The sequence below is a fragment of the Acanthisitta chloris genome, unplaced genomic scaffold (assembly GCF_000695815.1).
Source record: "Acanthisitta chloris isolate BGI_N310 unplaced genomic scaffold, ASM69581v1 scaffold9840, whole genome shotgun sequence".
NCBI classification, from domain to species: domain Eukaryota; kingdom Metazoa; phylum Chordata; class Aves; order Passeriformes; family Acanthisittidae; genus Acanthisitta; species Acanthisitta chloris.
This window is the reverse complement of record NW_008649903.1, coordinates 28,455-42,771: the sequence shown is the minus strand read 5'-3', so window position 1 is coordinate 42,771 and position 14,317 is coordinate 28,455. Positions and strand designations below refer to the sequence as shown.

Genomic DNA, 14,317 nt, shown 5'->3' with positions numbered 1-14,317 from the left:
GAGCTTCTTTGTTTCTTCCCAGCCCCTAAAGGACTGTTTTCCAGCCTGGCTTCTGGAAGCAGGTCTGGGTTGTACAGACAGCTTTGTGCTGGTGCTGCTGGTTGGCAGGAGAATCCCAAGCCTGGTGCAGTGAGTGCTGGACTGGGAATAAAGAAGGAGAGCTTGGGTTTGGCTTTTCCCCAGGATGAAAGAGGAGGATACCACATGGGTCTGTTGGCCACCCTGGCTGGGAACAGGGCTGAGAAAAGGCTAGTGACTGCTTGTTTGCAGGCTGAGCTGGTGCTGCCCGTGGGTGACATTGTGTCCCTCTTGCGTTTGCTTGCACAGGACACTGTGGGCAGCACCTGTCCACAGTGTGACAGGACAGTGCATTCCTCCAGTGCTGACAGTCCCTTGCTCCAGCCCCAGAGGTATTGTGCAGCACTGGCATGGAGCTGGGATGTGCCAGAGGGACCATATTCACAGCAGATAACAGGACCTGGGAGAGGACACTGTTGCCAGAGTGTGTCCTTTATTAATGTTAGCCCCACTCCTTGCCTGCTGGTGAGTGCCTTTTCATGGGGAAAGTGTTTTTCCCAGCCCAGCTGGGGCCGTTAAAAGGTTTGTTGCTTTATCAGTATTATCAGGAATTCCCCTGTGGCAGCCCAGGGCCTTTATCAGAGCAGGATGGGTGTAGAGAGAGGAGCAGGCACTGCACCAGGCACTGGGGTCTTGCTGACCCTGGTCCAGTGTTTGGGAGGGGGTGATGGCAGAGAATAGTGTGAGGGGTCCCCACCTACCAGAGAGTTTGGCTAGAGATTGCAGCCTGCAGTGCTGGGGGAGTGTGCCATGAGCAATGGCTCGGTTTAGGGATGGGCACGTTTATTTTCTCCTCCAGTAACCTGAGTATTGGCCCATGAAGGTGGTGTGGGTGGAGAAGCCATGTATGCCAGAGCTGAGACACCCATGTCAGAGTGCTGAGGTGGACTTAACAGCACAGAGAGACTGTCCAGCATGGAACCAGAGAATTAACATTCCCCAGCACCCTGCTCAGCTTGGCTTGGCTGCTTTTTAAACTTGAGTTTACGTAGTGCCCATATCCCTCTCATTTTTTTCCTCTGAGCTCAGGCTGTGCTGTTTGAGGTTGAGCAGATACAATAACTCACTTCCATGCTGTGGGTTTGTCTTTTTCCCCTTGGTTTAACACCATTTCTAATAACCCTTCTCAATAACCCACTAACATGTCTGGGAACACCTGCCCAAACTGACTTGCCCCATGCCAACCCCAGAGGCACCAGCCAGACATCGTTCAGATCTACCTTTCAGTGCAGCCAAACTCACTCTGATTTTGTTGGTATTTTTGGCTCTTCCTCCCGGTTTTTGTGTGAATCACTGCAAGTATAAGAGCTATGGATGGAAAAGAATTATTTTAGGTATCCAGAGCTGCATCCTTAGTGACACACGTGTAGGCTTAGCTCCAGATAAAGCTGTTTGTCAAGACTTCTCGTCCTGTTTCCTTATCGTAAGAGCTATTACGTGACTTCAGTCCAGGAATTTTCTGTGCTGGCCATTTATACCTGACACTGCCTCCACGCCCCATGCAGACGTCTGAGCTGGCAGCCACTCAGAACCAGGAATCAGAAAACAGGAGATTATCTCCGTGATTTTGGCGGAGCGGCAGAGTGCGAGTTCCCTCTGCTGGCACGTGGCAGGATGGGGCTGTGTCTCCCACCGGGCTGGGGGAGAGGGACTGTGGCCAGTCTCCCAGCTCAGACCCATCCCTAGGGCAGAAGAGCAGGGATCAGCTCTTTGGAAGCCCCGTGGATGAATCTTAAAGTTTTGCACACAAAATCACAGCTGAAGAGAGCTGCAGGGACGTCCTTGGGTATCAGTCCCGGTATCCCAGCGGGGCTCTGCAGCTGCAGGATTAAGTCATGGCACATCTCAGGGAGGGTGTCAGTGGCTTTGGGGAGGAGACCTTGGGTGAGGAGTCCTTGGGATACAGGGACCTGTAGCCCCTTCCTCTGGGTGTGTTGCTGGAGCTCCCTGGGAAACGCCAGGATTTCTGTTTGGCAAACTTGGCTTTTTTGCACACTTCCAGGGCTGCAGCCTCTAAAACCACAGCTTTCCCAGTTGACCTCATGTTCTGCTCACGCTGGCAAGAGTCTGCTGTGGTGTCTGCTGGATCTGCTGCAGGAGTGTAGTCAGGGGCCGAGGTGTATTTTTTCTAGCCTCAGTAAACAGCAGAACTGCCTGAAATTGCTTAAAATACTTTTCTTCCTCAAATTCCTTCTCTGGAGCTTCCTGAGATGCAAGACTCTGCTCTGAATTCTGCTTCTCCCGATACAGAGGAGTATCTGCTCTCCCAAATACGTTTTTTTTCCCCTTGTAAAACTATTCCCGTCATACTTCTGAACCTCTTGGGGAAATTCCTCATCCTTTTCCTGACACTCACTATCTTTCTTGCTGCTAAATAATGAATGAATCCAACATAAACAAGCCCTTTCTTCCAATCAAGGAAAATCACTTTAACGATAGCTCGTGCTGGTCTTTAGAGCTTTCCTTCTCACCACACACCTCCCTCCACTAACAGCCAAGATCTGCAGCCCAGGTTTAGTGGCCTGGAAAAGATTAACAGTCTGCATGGCCGAGGAATTCCTTGGGATGAGCTTTTGTAGTTGAAAAGCACTAAATGGCACCACAGCTTTTAAAATGCTTTTTCATACCTGTCCCAGCCTTGTTTTGTCCACACTGAGCTGCTGTGCAGAGGGTGCAGCTCTCTGTGACACGGTGTGGAGGGGAGGAGAGCTCTTCCCTCCCCATCCCTCCAGGATCTCTGGCAGTAACATCTCTGAATGTTGATCTAATGGGAAAAAAAAACGATTCTTTCCTGTAATCCGGATGATATTAACCCTTGGGGCTGTGATTTGGTTGCAGTGATTTATTTTTCTCTTCCCTTTTTCAATGACGAATGACTGAAATGATTTTGATTTTGTTTTGTATGTAGATGCAGATATATATAATTTCCTCTTCTGTTCATTCATTTTCCAGCCTTGTTTTCTTCCAGGTCTTGTTGCTCTCCACCTTCTCCTGCTGTGTTGCTGTGTGACGTGTCCACCTTTACTTCGCCTGCTTCGCTACCATCTCATCTCAATCTCAAGCCGTAGAACAACCTGGTGGTGCAGCCCCTTTCATGAGAAATCAACCTGCTTTTGATTTTGTTTTTATGTTTTTTGGTTGGGTTTTTGTTAGGTTTTTTTTTTCCTGATTTGTTTTTCTTCAGGCCTTCACTCAGTAGGGCACAGACAATGTTAATTCATGGACCTCTTACTCCCTCCTAAACTGAGACTCAGAGAAGGCTGTGCCAGTGTAAAAAGGGTTAAGAAATTGTGACTCCAAACCAATTCCTTGTCTGTCAGTGAATGGAGAACATGGATTTATGCTCCACAGCCTGGCTTATGTCGGACATCTCATGAGACTGGGAGCTCTGCACAAGCCTGGGGTCTGCCCACTCCCAGTCTGCAAACTGGGAGGCAGCAGAGGCAAAACAGATGTCCTGTAAAAGCATCAGAGATGTTGGAAATTTTCAAAGCAAAGTCTTCTCCAACAATTTTGTCTGTTCCATTTTGTGACCTGGCAGCCTAGCTCTGAGCAGCAGTGGGGTCCCCCCAGACCCCAGGGGATGTGATGTGCTGAGACTGTTCGTCTCTTTTATGGAATTCGATGCAAATATTGGTTGAAAAATTAACATCTCGTGGGTTTTGAGCCCTTAACCTGCTGTTCCTTTTTGTGGGAAGTGTTAAAAATGGGGTTTTTTGGATAACCTGTTTCCTCTCATGTGGTTGCCATTGTGATTTTCATGCACATTAGAGATTCACATAGAACAAGCAGCCCTGAGTTTAAATGTGGCACATATGGGTCCAAATTCTGTGTCAAGAACCCACCTGTATTGAGTTTTTTGGGGAGGTTTGAAATGGAGCTTTAAACCTTGCAGCTTGGAGCACAGCAGCTTGTGTGCTGGTGATGGGTTATTGCTTCACATTCCCAGGTTGTGATTGAAGACCTGAGGTTAATTCTTGCCCAAACCCCTGAAAATGCAAACTTAGACACCAGCAGATCCTTTGAAAATCCCTGTGCTTTCTCTCCTGTGGGTCAGCAAGCAGCTCTTCATGCTGAAACAGCACTTTTAATTCCACCTGCAAAGGCTTGTTTGCTCGTTCTTAGGAGCATCCCATTTGGGTTTGATCCAGGGTTGGCTCCTGCTCCATCCACATTTTTTCATAGTTCTCCATCCTCAGAGACACAAGTGCCATGGTGCAATGAGCCACCGAGGCAGTGTCTGAGAGCCCAGGTTGTGCTCCTTGCTGTCCACACTGGATTTGCAGCCCAGTTTAGAGGAGGGAGGAGCCCCAAGTTTTGCAGGGGATGCCTTACCATGGCACAGGGAGATCCTCATCTTCCTAATGCCCCTTCAGCTGGTGCATCCTGCCTGGTCTGGAGGCACCTATGGACACTCCTCACTCTGTGCAGTCCTGTGGCTGTTACCTGTGTGGGGCTGAGTTTTTAGAGGGTACCTATTGCAGTGAACACACTGGGGGACCCATACCCCCTGGTACCTCTGCACCCCAGCTTGGTCTGACGTGTCTCTGCTCTGTGGCCTCGGGGGCCATCGATAGCAGCAGTGCTAGAGGGTAGAGCCAAAGCTTAAGCAAAGCTGCTCTGTAGTCCCTGCTTCCCAAAGGGCTGTAAAATTCACAAGTGAAGCATTATTGCTGGGTTTGTAAGATTTTCTAGTTATTTAAGAAGATGCTCCTTGTGGAGCTGAGTAGAGTGAGGTTTTTCCCACTTTGGCTGTGGGTAAAAGGACATGTGTCAGATCGTGGGGTTTTAGCTCATATTTAGGTATGCTGGAGCTCATGGAGAAAGAACCAAGTGTGCATGAACACTGAGTCAAGCAGTTCTGCAGCCTTAAATTTATGGGGTGGTACAGCTCCGCATAGTTGCTGCTCTTGTGTTTAAACCCTCTCTGGTTTCCCCTTTCTCTCTGTTTTTCAGGAGGTCCCAGGTAATTGAAAAATTTGAGGCATTAGATATTGAGAACGCAGAGCACATGGAAACCAACGTGCCAGGAGGTGCTGCCCTTTCCAGCGAGACGCGGCAGGGCAGGAGTGAGAAGAGGGTTTTCCCACGGAAACGGGTAAGCTGCTCAGCTGAGGTCTCCTGGTGGGGTTTGGAGGATGGCACCTGGGGTCCAACAGCCCAGGACTATAGGGTTTGTCCCTGGGTGTGGATCTGGAGTCACAGGCAGCTCTTGCAGGAGCCAAACTGCTGCAGATGCTCAGCCTGTGCAGGTTTGCCAGTTGCTGCTTTGGTCCCTTGGCCCAGGTGTAGTTCAGAGTGGAAAATCAGGCTCTTTTCTCCTTTCTCCAAAATATAAAAGGAAACTTCAGCTCTGGCATGGCAGGACCCATCAGGGTGGGGTACAGTAACAGAAGAAACAGGCAGGCTTGAGAGTCCCAGATATTCTTGTATTGGGAACAAATTAATGCCTGAGAGGACAAAAAAATATATTGCCAAGGAAATGGCACTTGTTCTGAGCCTGAAATGTCCCTTAAATAAAGCAGATTTTTATGCCATGAGCCAAGAGAGCAGGACTCTGTCCTAGTTCCTGCACTGATCTGGGCTAATGCTGTTCACACAGGACTTCACTTGTGAAGGAGCAGCCATGGGCTCCATCCTGGATGTGTCTGCATCTCCTCTGTCCCCACACCGCCGGGCAAAGTCACTGGACAGAAGGTCCACGGAGTCCTCTATGACGGTGAGCCACTGGGGCCTTGTCCCCTGCCTTGGGGGAGTGCGTGAGAGGCCCTTCCCAGGCAGGTCCCATGAAAACTGGACTGTCTGCTGCTTTTCTCATAGCATGCAGGACGTGGGATATGCTCATTCGTATCTGAGCAGGTTTCAGCGACCTCAATCAGATGTGACCAAACTTGAGAGTCACAGGGACTCAGCTGGAGAAGAGCCACATTTTGCCTGTTGCAGAAATTAAATCACAGTCTTGCAAGGAGCCCTTTTGCTTAAAGCACAGCATCAGTTTGGGAAGCAGACCCTGTTTTGCTAGTTATTTTCCTCTGGAATATCCCATGTCCTTGATGCTTTGCTTGATGTGTACTACTACTACTGATGCTGTAGGTCACCTTGGAGGTGCTGGGCTCACCTCACGGGGCCAGAGCTCCTCTTTGCCCCATGTTGTCCCCTAGCAGAGGCTGCTCAGGTAATTTCCAGCTCTGCAGATGAGTCAGTCCAGTTTCTGGACTTGGACCAAACACAGGGTCACTACTGAGTCATTTACGTAGAATCACAGAATCCCAGTCTGGTTTGGGTTGGAAGGGACCTTAAAGCTCCACTTGTTCCACCCCCTGCCACGGACAGGGACACCTTCCACTAGACCAGGCTGCTTAGAGAATTTTCAGAGAGCCAACACATGTCCCAGTTTTCTAATACCACTTCCTTGATGTTTATGCAGTTGAAAGTGGGTGTGAGTGGGATGAATGCTGCGAGGAAGGGCTGAACCTGCTCTCCTGAGCTTTCCTCCCTTTGCATATTTCAAATGCTTGCCAGACCTGGAGGCAAACAATACAGAACAAACACAGAATGCTCTTCTCTCCCTCACCACCCTTCTGTAGGGACAAAATAAATACACTTGCTAATCTCTCAAATAGATTACAGAGCTACTGTAAATACAAGTTACATTTTTTGTGGATGGACAACTTTTATTCAAGGACTTATCAGAAAAATGCAGTAGCTTGGTGTTTCTGGAGCTATTCATGTAGACTTATACAGCCACAAGAGTGATTTTTAAATTCTTGGTGGGAATAAAAAGGCACGAGAAGTGCATATGAAGTGACAATGCACATTTTTTAGTGAAGGGAAGAAAACCATGGAAGTTACATTTTTTGTGGATGGACAACTTTTATTCAAGGACTTATCAGAAAAATGCAGTAGCTTGGTGTTTCTGGAGCTATTCATGTAGACTTATACAGCCACAAGAGTGATTTTTAAATTCTTGGTGGGAATAAAAAGGCACGAGAAGTGCATATGAAGTGACAATGCACATTTTTTAGTGAAGGGAAGAAAACCATGGAGGTTGAGATTAGATATTAGGAAGAAATTTATTCCTGGTGGTGAGGTGAGGCACTGGCACAGATTACCCAGAGAAGCTGTGGCTGTGCCCCATCCCTGGAAATGTTTGAGGCCAGGTTGGATGGGGCTTGGTGCGACCTAGTCTAGTGGAAGGTGTCTCTGCCCGTGACAGGGGGGTGGGAACCATATGATCTTTAAGGTCCCTTTCCAACCCTAATCATTCTAGGATTCTACAATTCAGTGATTTAATTTCCCCTGTGTTATGTGGAGTGGGGCTAGGCCCCCATCACCATGAGAGCACTCAAATGTGGGATGTGCTGTCCCACAACATAGCTTTGATTGAGTAGGCTTCCAGACCCCAGTTTCCATTGCTCCTCTTGCTGTAGCCAGTTCCAGAGGCTGCAGCTGGATTTCACACACTGCTGTCCTTTCCTCCTCCACTCTGCAGCACATGGAGCAGCTGGAGGAGCTCATCCTCGAGGGAGTGAAAGCATTTCCACCACATCCTTCCCTGCGCGCGGGCAGGGCTGGGAGGAAGGGCTGGCAGCAGTTATCCCACGCTGTCTTGGTTGCTTTTCTCAGGAATTGAACATCCCCGTGCACCCACTTTGGAGGAAAGAGCAGGTGTCATTTGGGTGTTGCAAGGCTCGGATTCCCTGTATTTCCAGCCTTGGGAACTCAACCTTGTTTTGAACCCTGCAGCCTTGCATCAATAGCATGTAGTTTTTATTTCGTAATACATAATAGAGGGACAAAACTGCCTGAAGTCTTGCTAATTCCTTGTTTCTCCTTCCTCTCTAATGCTGGCGCAGCAGTAGGAAATGGCAAGAGAAATGGTAGGAAGGGAACAGCCTGAATAAACCATGCAGCAGGTCTCTATTCCTCCTGGGAGCAAACATTTAGCCACCACACAGTGTTATTATTCAGTTTGGACTTGATGACCTTTAAAAGTCCCTTCCAACCCAAACTGTTCTATGACTCCATGAATTTAACTGTTGCTGGTCTCTTTTATTGCTGTACTGGGGGTTTATCAAGATGCTGCTGTTTCCTTCTGGGCACAGATGCTTCTTCCATCCCCTCTGATCACTCTCTCCTTCCTTCCAGCCTGACCTGCTGACCTTCAAGAAGGGCTGGTTGACAAAGCAGTATGAAGATGGGCAGGTGAGTCAGGAGGAAGCTCTGCCCTTTGTGTCAGTATTTGGTGCTGCAGTCAGTCCTGGTTTCTGGCAGGACACTCACTCCAGCATCCTGGCTGTGCTGGCTGCACATGGGGCTGCTCGTGGTGCTGACGGAGCCCTGATGTCCTTGCTGCGTAGGTCAGTATTGGGCTGTCTTGGAGTGGGAAGAGCAGGTTCTCTGTCCTGGGGAGGTCTCACAGCCCCACAGCTGGATATCATATCATGGGTTTCTAGGGAGCCAGGGCAGCTTGGATAGCAGCACTGGTTTCATGTTCCTGTTCTCTATTTATTAGTCTCATCTCCCTTGTGACCCAGTGACCTCTGTGGTGTCAGTAACGAGGCTCAGGTAGAGTCTCCTGAGCGCCAGGGAAATGCAAGGCCAAGAAATAAATAAATGAATGCCTCTGAGTTGGCACTGAGGGAAGCAGCCCGTAAAGCTTTCCTGCTGTACGTTCCCAGAGGAATGTGGGATGTGCTGCTCTATCAGACTCTTAGGGATGGGCACTGATGCTGAGGCAGCATGGATGCCATGGGTGTTTGCAAACCACTCTTTCACTGGACTTCCCTTCTTTCTGCTCAGCCCATTGAGGGGAAATGAGGACGACTCGCCCGTGGCTGTGAGTGCCATGGCCCAGGATCCACTGTGGGTACTGGGGCTGAGGGCACATCCATAGGCAGCTGAGTGGGAATCAGCTGCTGGAGCAAGTGCTTTATTGACTGAAAGCTGCCTTGGGTGAGCCTGTGCCTCACTGTGGGAGCGTTCAGGAGATGTATTTGTACAGAGCAAGTACCAGGAGTAGACTCCAACTCAATTTCTAGATGCTGCAGATAAAACATGAATATTTTACTGCCTTTTTTTTTTTTTTTAAGGCTTTAAGTGCAGTCACTAAAAGCATCATCGCTCAGTGGAGCTAATGGGGATGGCTCTGACTGCCCCCGTGGCTCCTGTGGTGTGTCACTGTCACACAGGGTTGGTGCTGCTGAGGGTGTGGCAGTGCTGGGGAGTTCAGGGTCCTGGTGGTGCAAACATCACTGTTCCTTGTGTTGTTGCCTGTTTGGGTCTCCCCTTCCCCCGGGAGGGCCTCAATGAAGCTGTGTGGTGCTGGGAGGGGAGAGGCTCCAAGCTGCCTCCCTGCAGGGCATCTCTGCCAGGTGACCTGTGATGAGCCACTGTGAGTGTGCTGTTGGGGAAGGAGCAGGTTTGTAACTGTCCCATCTTGGTTGTTTCCTAGTGGAAGAAGCACTGGTTTGTGCTGACTGACCAGAGCCTGAGATACTACCGGGATTCAGTGGCAGAGGAGGTAAGTGTCATCCTGTTGACATTCAACCCATCATTCTGCACCCAGGGGACACCAGTGCTCCCAAACTGGCCCCTGGCAGTTTCTCTTCCCTGATGCCAAGGTCCTGGAGCATCGTTCTTCAGGGTTTTGTGCTTCTCAGTGAGCCCACTGTGCTTTGGGGCTGCAAATCATTGCGGCTTATTTTACCTCTTCCTTCTGCAGGCAGCTGATCTGGATGGAGAGATCGATTTATCCACGTGCTACGATGTCACTGAGTACCCAGTTCAGCGGAACTATGGCTTCCAGATCCACGTAAGGAAAATGTGGAGAGGAGGAAGAGTTCGGCTGCAGGACAGCTCATCTGGGGCAAGGGAAACATCGCCAGAAACACCCAAGAGAGGCCACCCAGCACCTCTCACAGTGCTCCAGAGAGCTGTGGCCTTGGGTTTGAGAGCCAGTGTTTTGGCTGGGGGAAATGGAAGATTTTGTAATAGCCTTAGGGTCTCAGCTATGACAAAATTAGCTTTATTGCTGAGAAATGCCAGTTCCCATCAGGAGCATGCTGGGGGGTGGAGGGTCTCACTGAGCGGCCAGCGAGCAATGCCCCAGCGCTGGATGCTCAGGGCTGGATGCGGGGTGGTTCTGGGGGGGTGGGACGGTGCTGGTGGGTGCAGTCGTCTGCTCTGAGCTGTTCCTTGTCTCTCCCTAGACAAAGGAAGGGGAGTTCACCCTCTCTGCCATGACGTCGGGCATTCGTCGCAACTGGATCCAGACTATCATGAAGCACGTTCGCCCCACCACTGCTCCCGATGTAACAAGGTAAGGAGAGGAGTGTAGCAGCCCTGCAGTTGTGTGGTTTGCCATGCAGGAGTAACTCTTCCCTTATCCCTATTCTTTTCTCTTTCTGAGCCTGTCTGTTCCTGGAAGCTGCTGCTCTTTCTCACTCTCTCTCTCTCTCTCTGGGCTTAATTTGGATACGCTTTGTGGGGACGCTGATATGCTGAGTTATTCTTACACATGCAGATTTTAAAGAGGGTTGAAAATGTGGCTTTAATTTGTGCATAGGAATATGAAACACTGTTCCTATATCAAGGCTCCTCTGGATTCCCACCAGGTATTGTGAAACCACTTGGATTCAGTTGTGCTGGGTTCCCCCTTTCCTCTGGCTACTGTTCAGCACGAACTGCCCAGCCCCTCCACGGGTCACGGCAGCATGAGCCCAGGGTTCAATTTAGAAGCTGTTTGGCTCTGATCTATTTTAAACTCCAGCCAGCAAATCATCTTCCCTCCTCTTTTGATCTTCCAGATAGCGGCTGCAGCTCATTCCCCTTAACACATTAGTAATGCTGGCGTCTTCTCCCACGTCAGTGCCAGAGGAAGGGACCCCTGCGTCACAGAGTACCTTCTGTGGGCGCTTGTGGCTGTGGGTACAGGGTGTTTGGCCTCCTCACAGTTGGCCCTGCTGGCCACACTCCTACAGGCCACCTCTTACAGGCTGCGTGGACATGGCCACACCACTAACTCTGTCTCCTGTCCTTACCATAGCTGCAGCGAGCAGGTTTTTGCCAGGTTTGCCCCCATGTTGATGGAATGGCTCTTCTCACCCAGTGCTGTTGACCTGGGGATGCTCCAGCCGCTCCTTCCTCATCCTGCTTGGCACTCAGCCACTGTTTCCCAGCCCTGCCCGAGCTCTGGTGGATCTCGCGGGGGTCTCGGGGAAACCGCCTCTCTCCTCACTCCTGTGTATGTTTGATTTCCATGCAATCCCAGGAAAAACTTCTCTTTGAAACTATCCGTGCTGAAGCCCAGGTTGGAAAACTGTGTTCTCTCCTGTATTAACGTTCTGTGGTTTGTATATCTCGTGATTCACTGCATGCTCCTCCTTTTCTGCACCTCGGATGGGAAGTCCTGCAGTTTCCATTTATTTTTCTTTCTTTTCTTCCCCTTTTCCTTTTTTTTTTTTTCCTTTTAAATAAAAGCCAGAGAAGGGAAGAAGCAACCTGGTCTTGACACTTGATTTCCCCACACTGGTATCTTCCGATGTGACTAGATATGAAGATGAAGACCAAGGAAATTTGAGGGGACTTCTCTGCCTTTAAAGAACCAGATGTATTTATGGTTGCTAACAGGTTACTGCAGCACGATAGTCCTGTGCTCACTGTCTGCACCTGCTCCAAGCCCACGCGAAGTGGTTTCACTTGGCTTTCCCTCTGAGAGGGTCCAAGGGCAGGTCCCGGTTGGGCAGTAACTTGTTACGCTGCACAAATAGACCATGAATCAATCCTGAGCTGGGAAAAGGGAATTATGTGTGTGCTTCTGTCGTTTTCCACCAGGCTGGTTTTGGATGGGGTAGAGGCTGGTGTGGGTTAGTCACGTTGCTGAGAAGTCCTGCGCTGTGTGTGGAGCAGGGCTGTGTTCACCTGGCATGGGGTGTCCCAGCCCATCCCGCCTGGCTTTGGGATGCCGTTACGTTCCGCACCTGGGGAGTGGCTTGTGAAGGGGACTGCTGGAAGGCCGAAGGACAGACTGCCAAAGGGTCATGATGGAGGGGTGGCAGTGTCTGCACCGTGTGGACAGGGTGTGAGATGTTAGTCTGGATGCTCGGTGTGCCAGGAGGTGTTCACCCCATCCCTGGGGCTGGTCCCACTCCACACACTCCTGCAGCCTGTGCCGTGTCTTGCGAACCTGCTGCCACGTCTGCACCGAGCCAAACACACCTTCTCTTGGTTTATCAGTTCCTAATGACTGTTTATATTGCTGCATGTGTCAGCACCCAACATGGGGAGCAGATGCTGCACTGCTGCCTGCCCTCAGCAGTGCCCTGCAGTCTGCAGAGACACTAATTACACTCTGCTAACGATGAAGGGCCAAATAGAAAATACCCCCAAGAAAGAAAGTGGCTGCTTCAGTGCTGGATCTGTGTTCAGCTCCCAGCCCTGATGAGGTTGAGGTCCCTAGCGCTCCCCCAGTTCTCCTCAGCCTTTGTGTGCTTGCCCCACAGCGTGCTCAGCTCACAGCTTGCACCACTCCCACATCCACCCCTATTAAAAAAAGAACTTCTTATTTTGACCTGCAAATACCATTGGGAGGCTAAGATCCCCCTCCCATGTGAGGTGAATTAATTTGTCTGGGATGGAGGAGATGTGAAATGCTTGAGCAGAATTAATAGCCATGGGGCACTTAGAGGAGATGAAATGAGAAACTTTGGGTCAGTCTTCTGAGTCTCTTCACTCCATTCCCAGCGGCCATCCCTCCACTCCCTGACACACATCCCATGCCCTTTGGAAAGCAGCAGAGGAGAAATGAGCTTGTGAGAGATTTCACCTCTAGAAATGCGGAGATTCTTCCATGTGGGATTTAGAGCATCATAATTTCTGACTCTTGACACCATTCAAGGGGCCCCAGCACCCCCTGTTTTTCCTAACGCTCTTTTCCATTTTAAGGCTCAATCTCATCCCTGCTCTACTTCTTTAAAATGCAGCTTGTAATCACTGACTCCAAATTGAGAGCCTGGCTTTGGAGTCGTGTGGTATTGTGTCTGAGGAGCAGCAGTGTTTCATCATGGTGCCTTTTAGGTTTATTTTATTAGCTGCAAGTGACAGTGTTGAAGAAGGAATTATCTCTGAGCTGGTTTTAGCCTGTAACTGCCAGAGTTTCATGAAACCCAGCTCTACTGAGCCTGTGGTTTGATGGAGGGTGACAGTGCATCGGAAGATACTAGCCCTGGCCTGATGCAGAGCCATCTCTTCTGCTCCATCCTTTGTTTTGGGCGTATGCACATCCATGAGGTTGTTGGCTGTGGGAGCTGGGCTGTGTTCCCAAGGTGGGAGAAGCTCTGCTGCTGTTGCTGCTGCTGCTGCTCCCAGTCATGGTGGCCTCGATGCATGTGGTCCCATGGGTCAGAGCCTGCAGTGAAGGGCCCAGGGAGCTGCTTTCCAGCTCTTCTAGAAAGCGTGTTGAGCTGGAGGCTGGAGCTCAGGGGATGCTGTGGTTGTACTGGAAGTAGGAAGAGTCAGGAGTCAGCCTGAGCAGTGGGGCTGTGCCTCAGGAGGCATCTCAGGGGCTTGAGAGAGCAAAGAAGGTTTAGCAAGTGCCCACCACTCCCTTGGGATAGGCTTCCTCCACAAACTTAGCATACTGCTACTTTCTGTTTTAGTTTTGATGTGCATGTAACAAGGCTGGCATGTCTACATTTAATAAGCTAATACTGCATCATGGATTATCCATAGGTTGGAAATGGTATTACCTTCCCGTATTAACTTTCCCTGCTTGACTATGTCTCCCCCCTCAACCCACCACCCTCTAACTCAGCACTAAAAATCATTCCTTGCTTGAGCAATCGGCATTTTCAGTGATTTCCACGTTGTGTTGAATAACTCTTGCTCTCCTTGCTGCACCAGTTCCTGCACACACAGGATGCAGCCTGGTGCCAGGGTGGCTGCCCACGACTGTGGGTGCCCCAGGGGAGGTCTGTGCCTGCCATGCACATAGGGGCACAGAGAAGTTTTGGACCCAATAATACTTTGCCAAGCTCAAGGGAAACCTCCCCCTTGTTTCCCAAGACCTCTGGGAGCTGCTTTGTGCTTCTCCACCCTGCAGCTCCAAAGCTAGCCTGACTTTGGTGGGATTGGTGGCATCCTCCCCGCAAGCACGTGACTATGGCTGCGTCGACTGGTGGGTGTGCATGGAGCCCCAGAGCTGGGGCACTGGAGGAGCTATCTGAGCCTCTTCCTCACC

The 14,317-nt window shown here is 50.2% G+C and overlaps 1 protein-coding gene across 1 annotated transcript in view; it reads left to right on the top strand.

The window, feature by feature from the left end:
* Positions 1–14,317, top strand: part of LOC103804594 (myosin phosphatase Rho-interacting protein-like) — a gene marked incomplete at its 5' end in the record, with an annotated part of 42,674 nt that overhangs the window by 7,825 nt on the left and 20,532 nt on the right. Inside the window, 6 exons of the mRNA XM_009077244.1 lie at positions 5,035–5,176; positions 5,681–5,797; positions 8,227–8,283; positions 9,533–9,601; positions 9,803–9,892; positions 10,290–10,399. Of these exons, the coding sequence (XP_009075492.1) occupies positions 5,035–5,176; positions 5,681–5,797; positions 8,227–8,283; positions 9,533–9,601; positions 9,803–9,892; positions 10,290–10,399 (585 nt within the window). The remainder of the gene's footprint in view (positions 1–5,034; positions 5,177–5,680; positions 5,798–8,226; positions 8,284–9,532; positions 9,602–9,802; positions 9,893–10,289; positions 10,400–14,317) is intronic.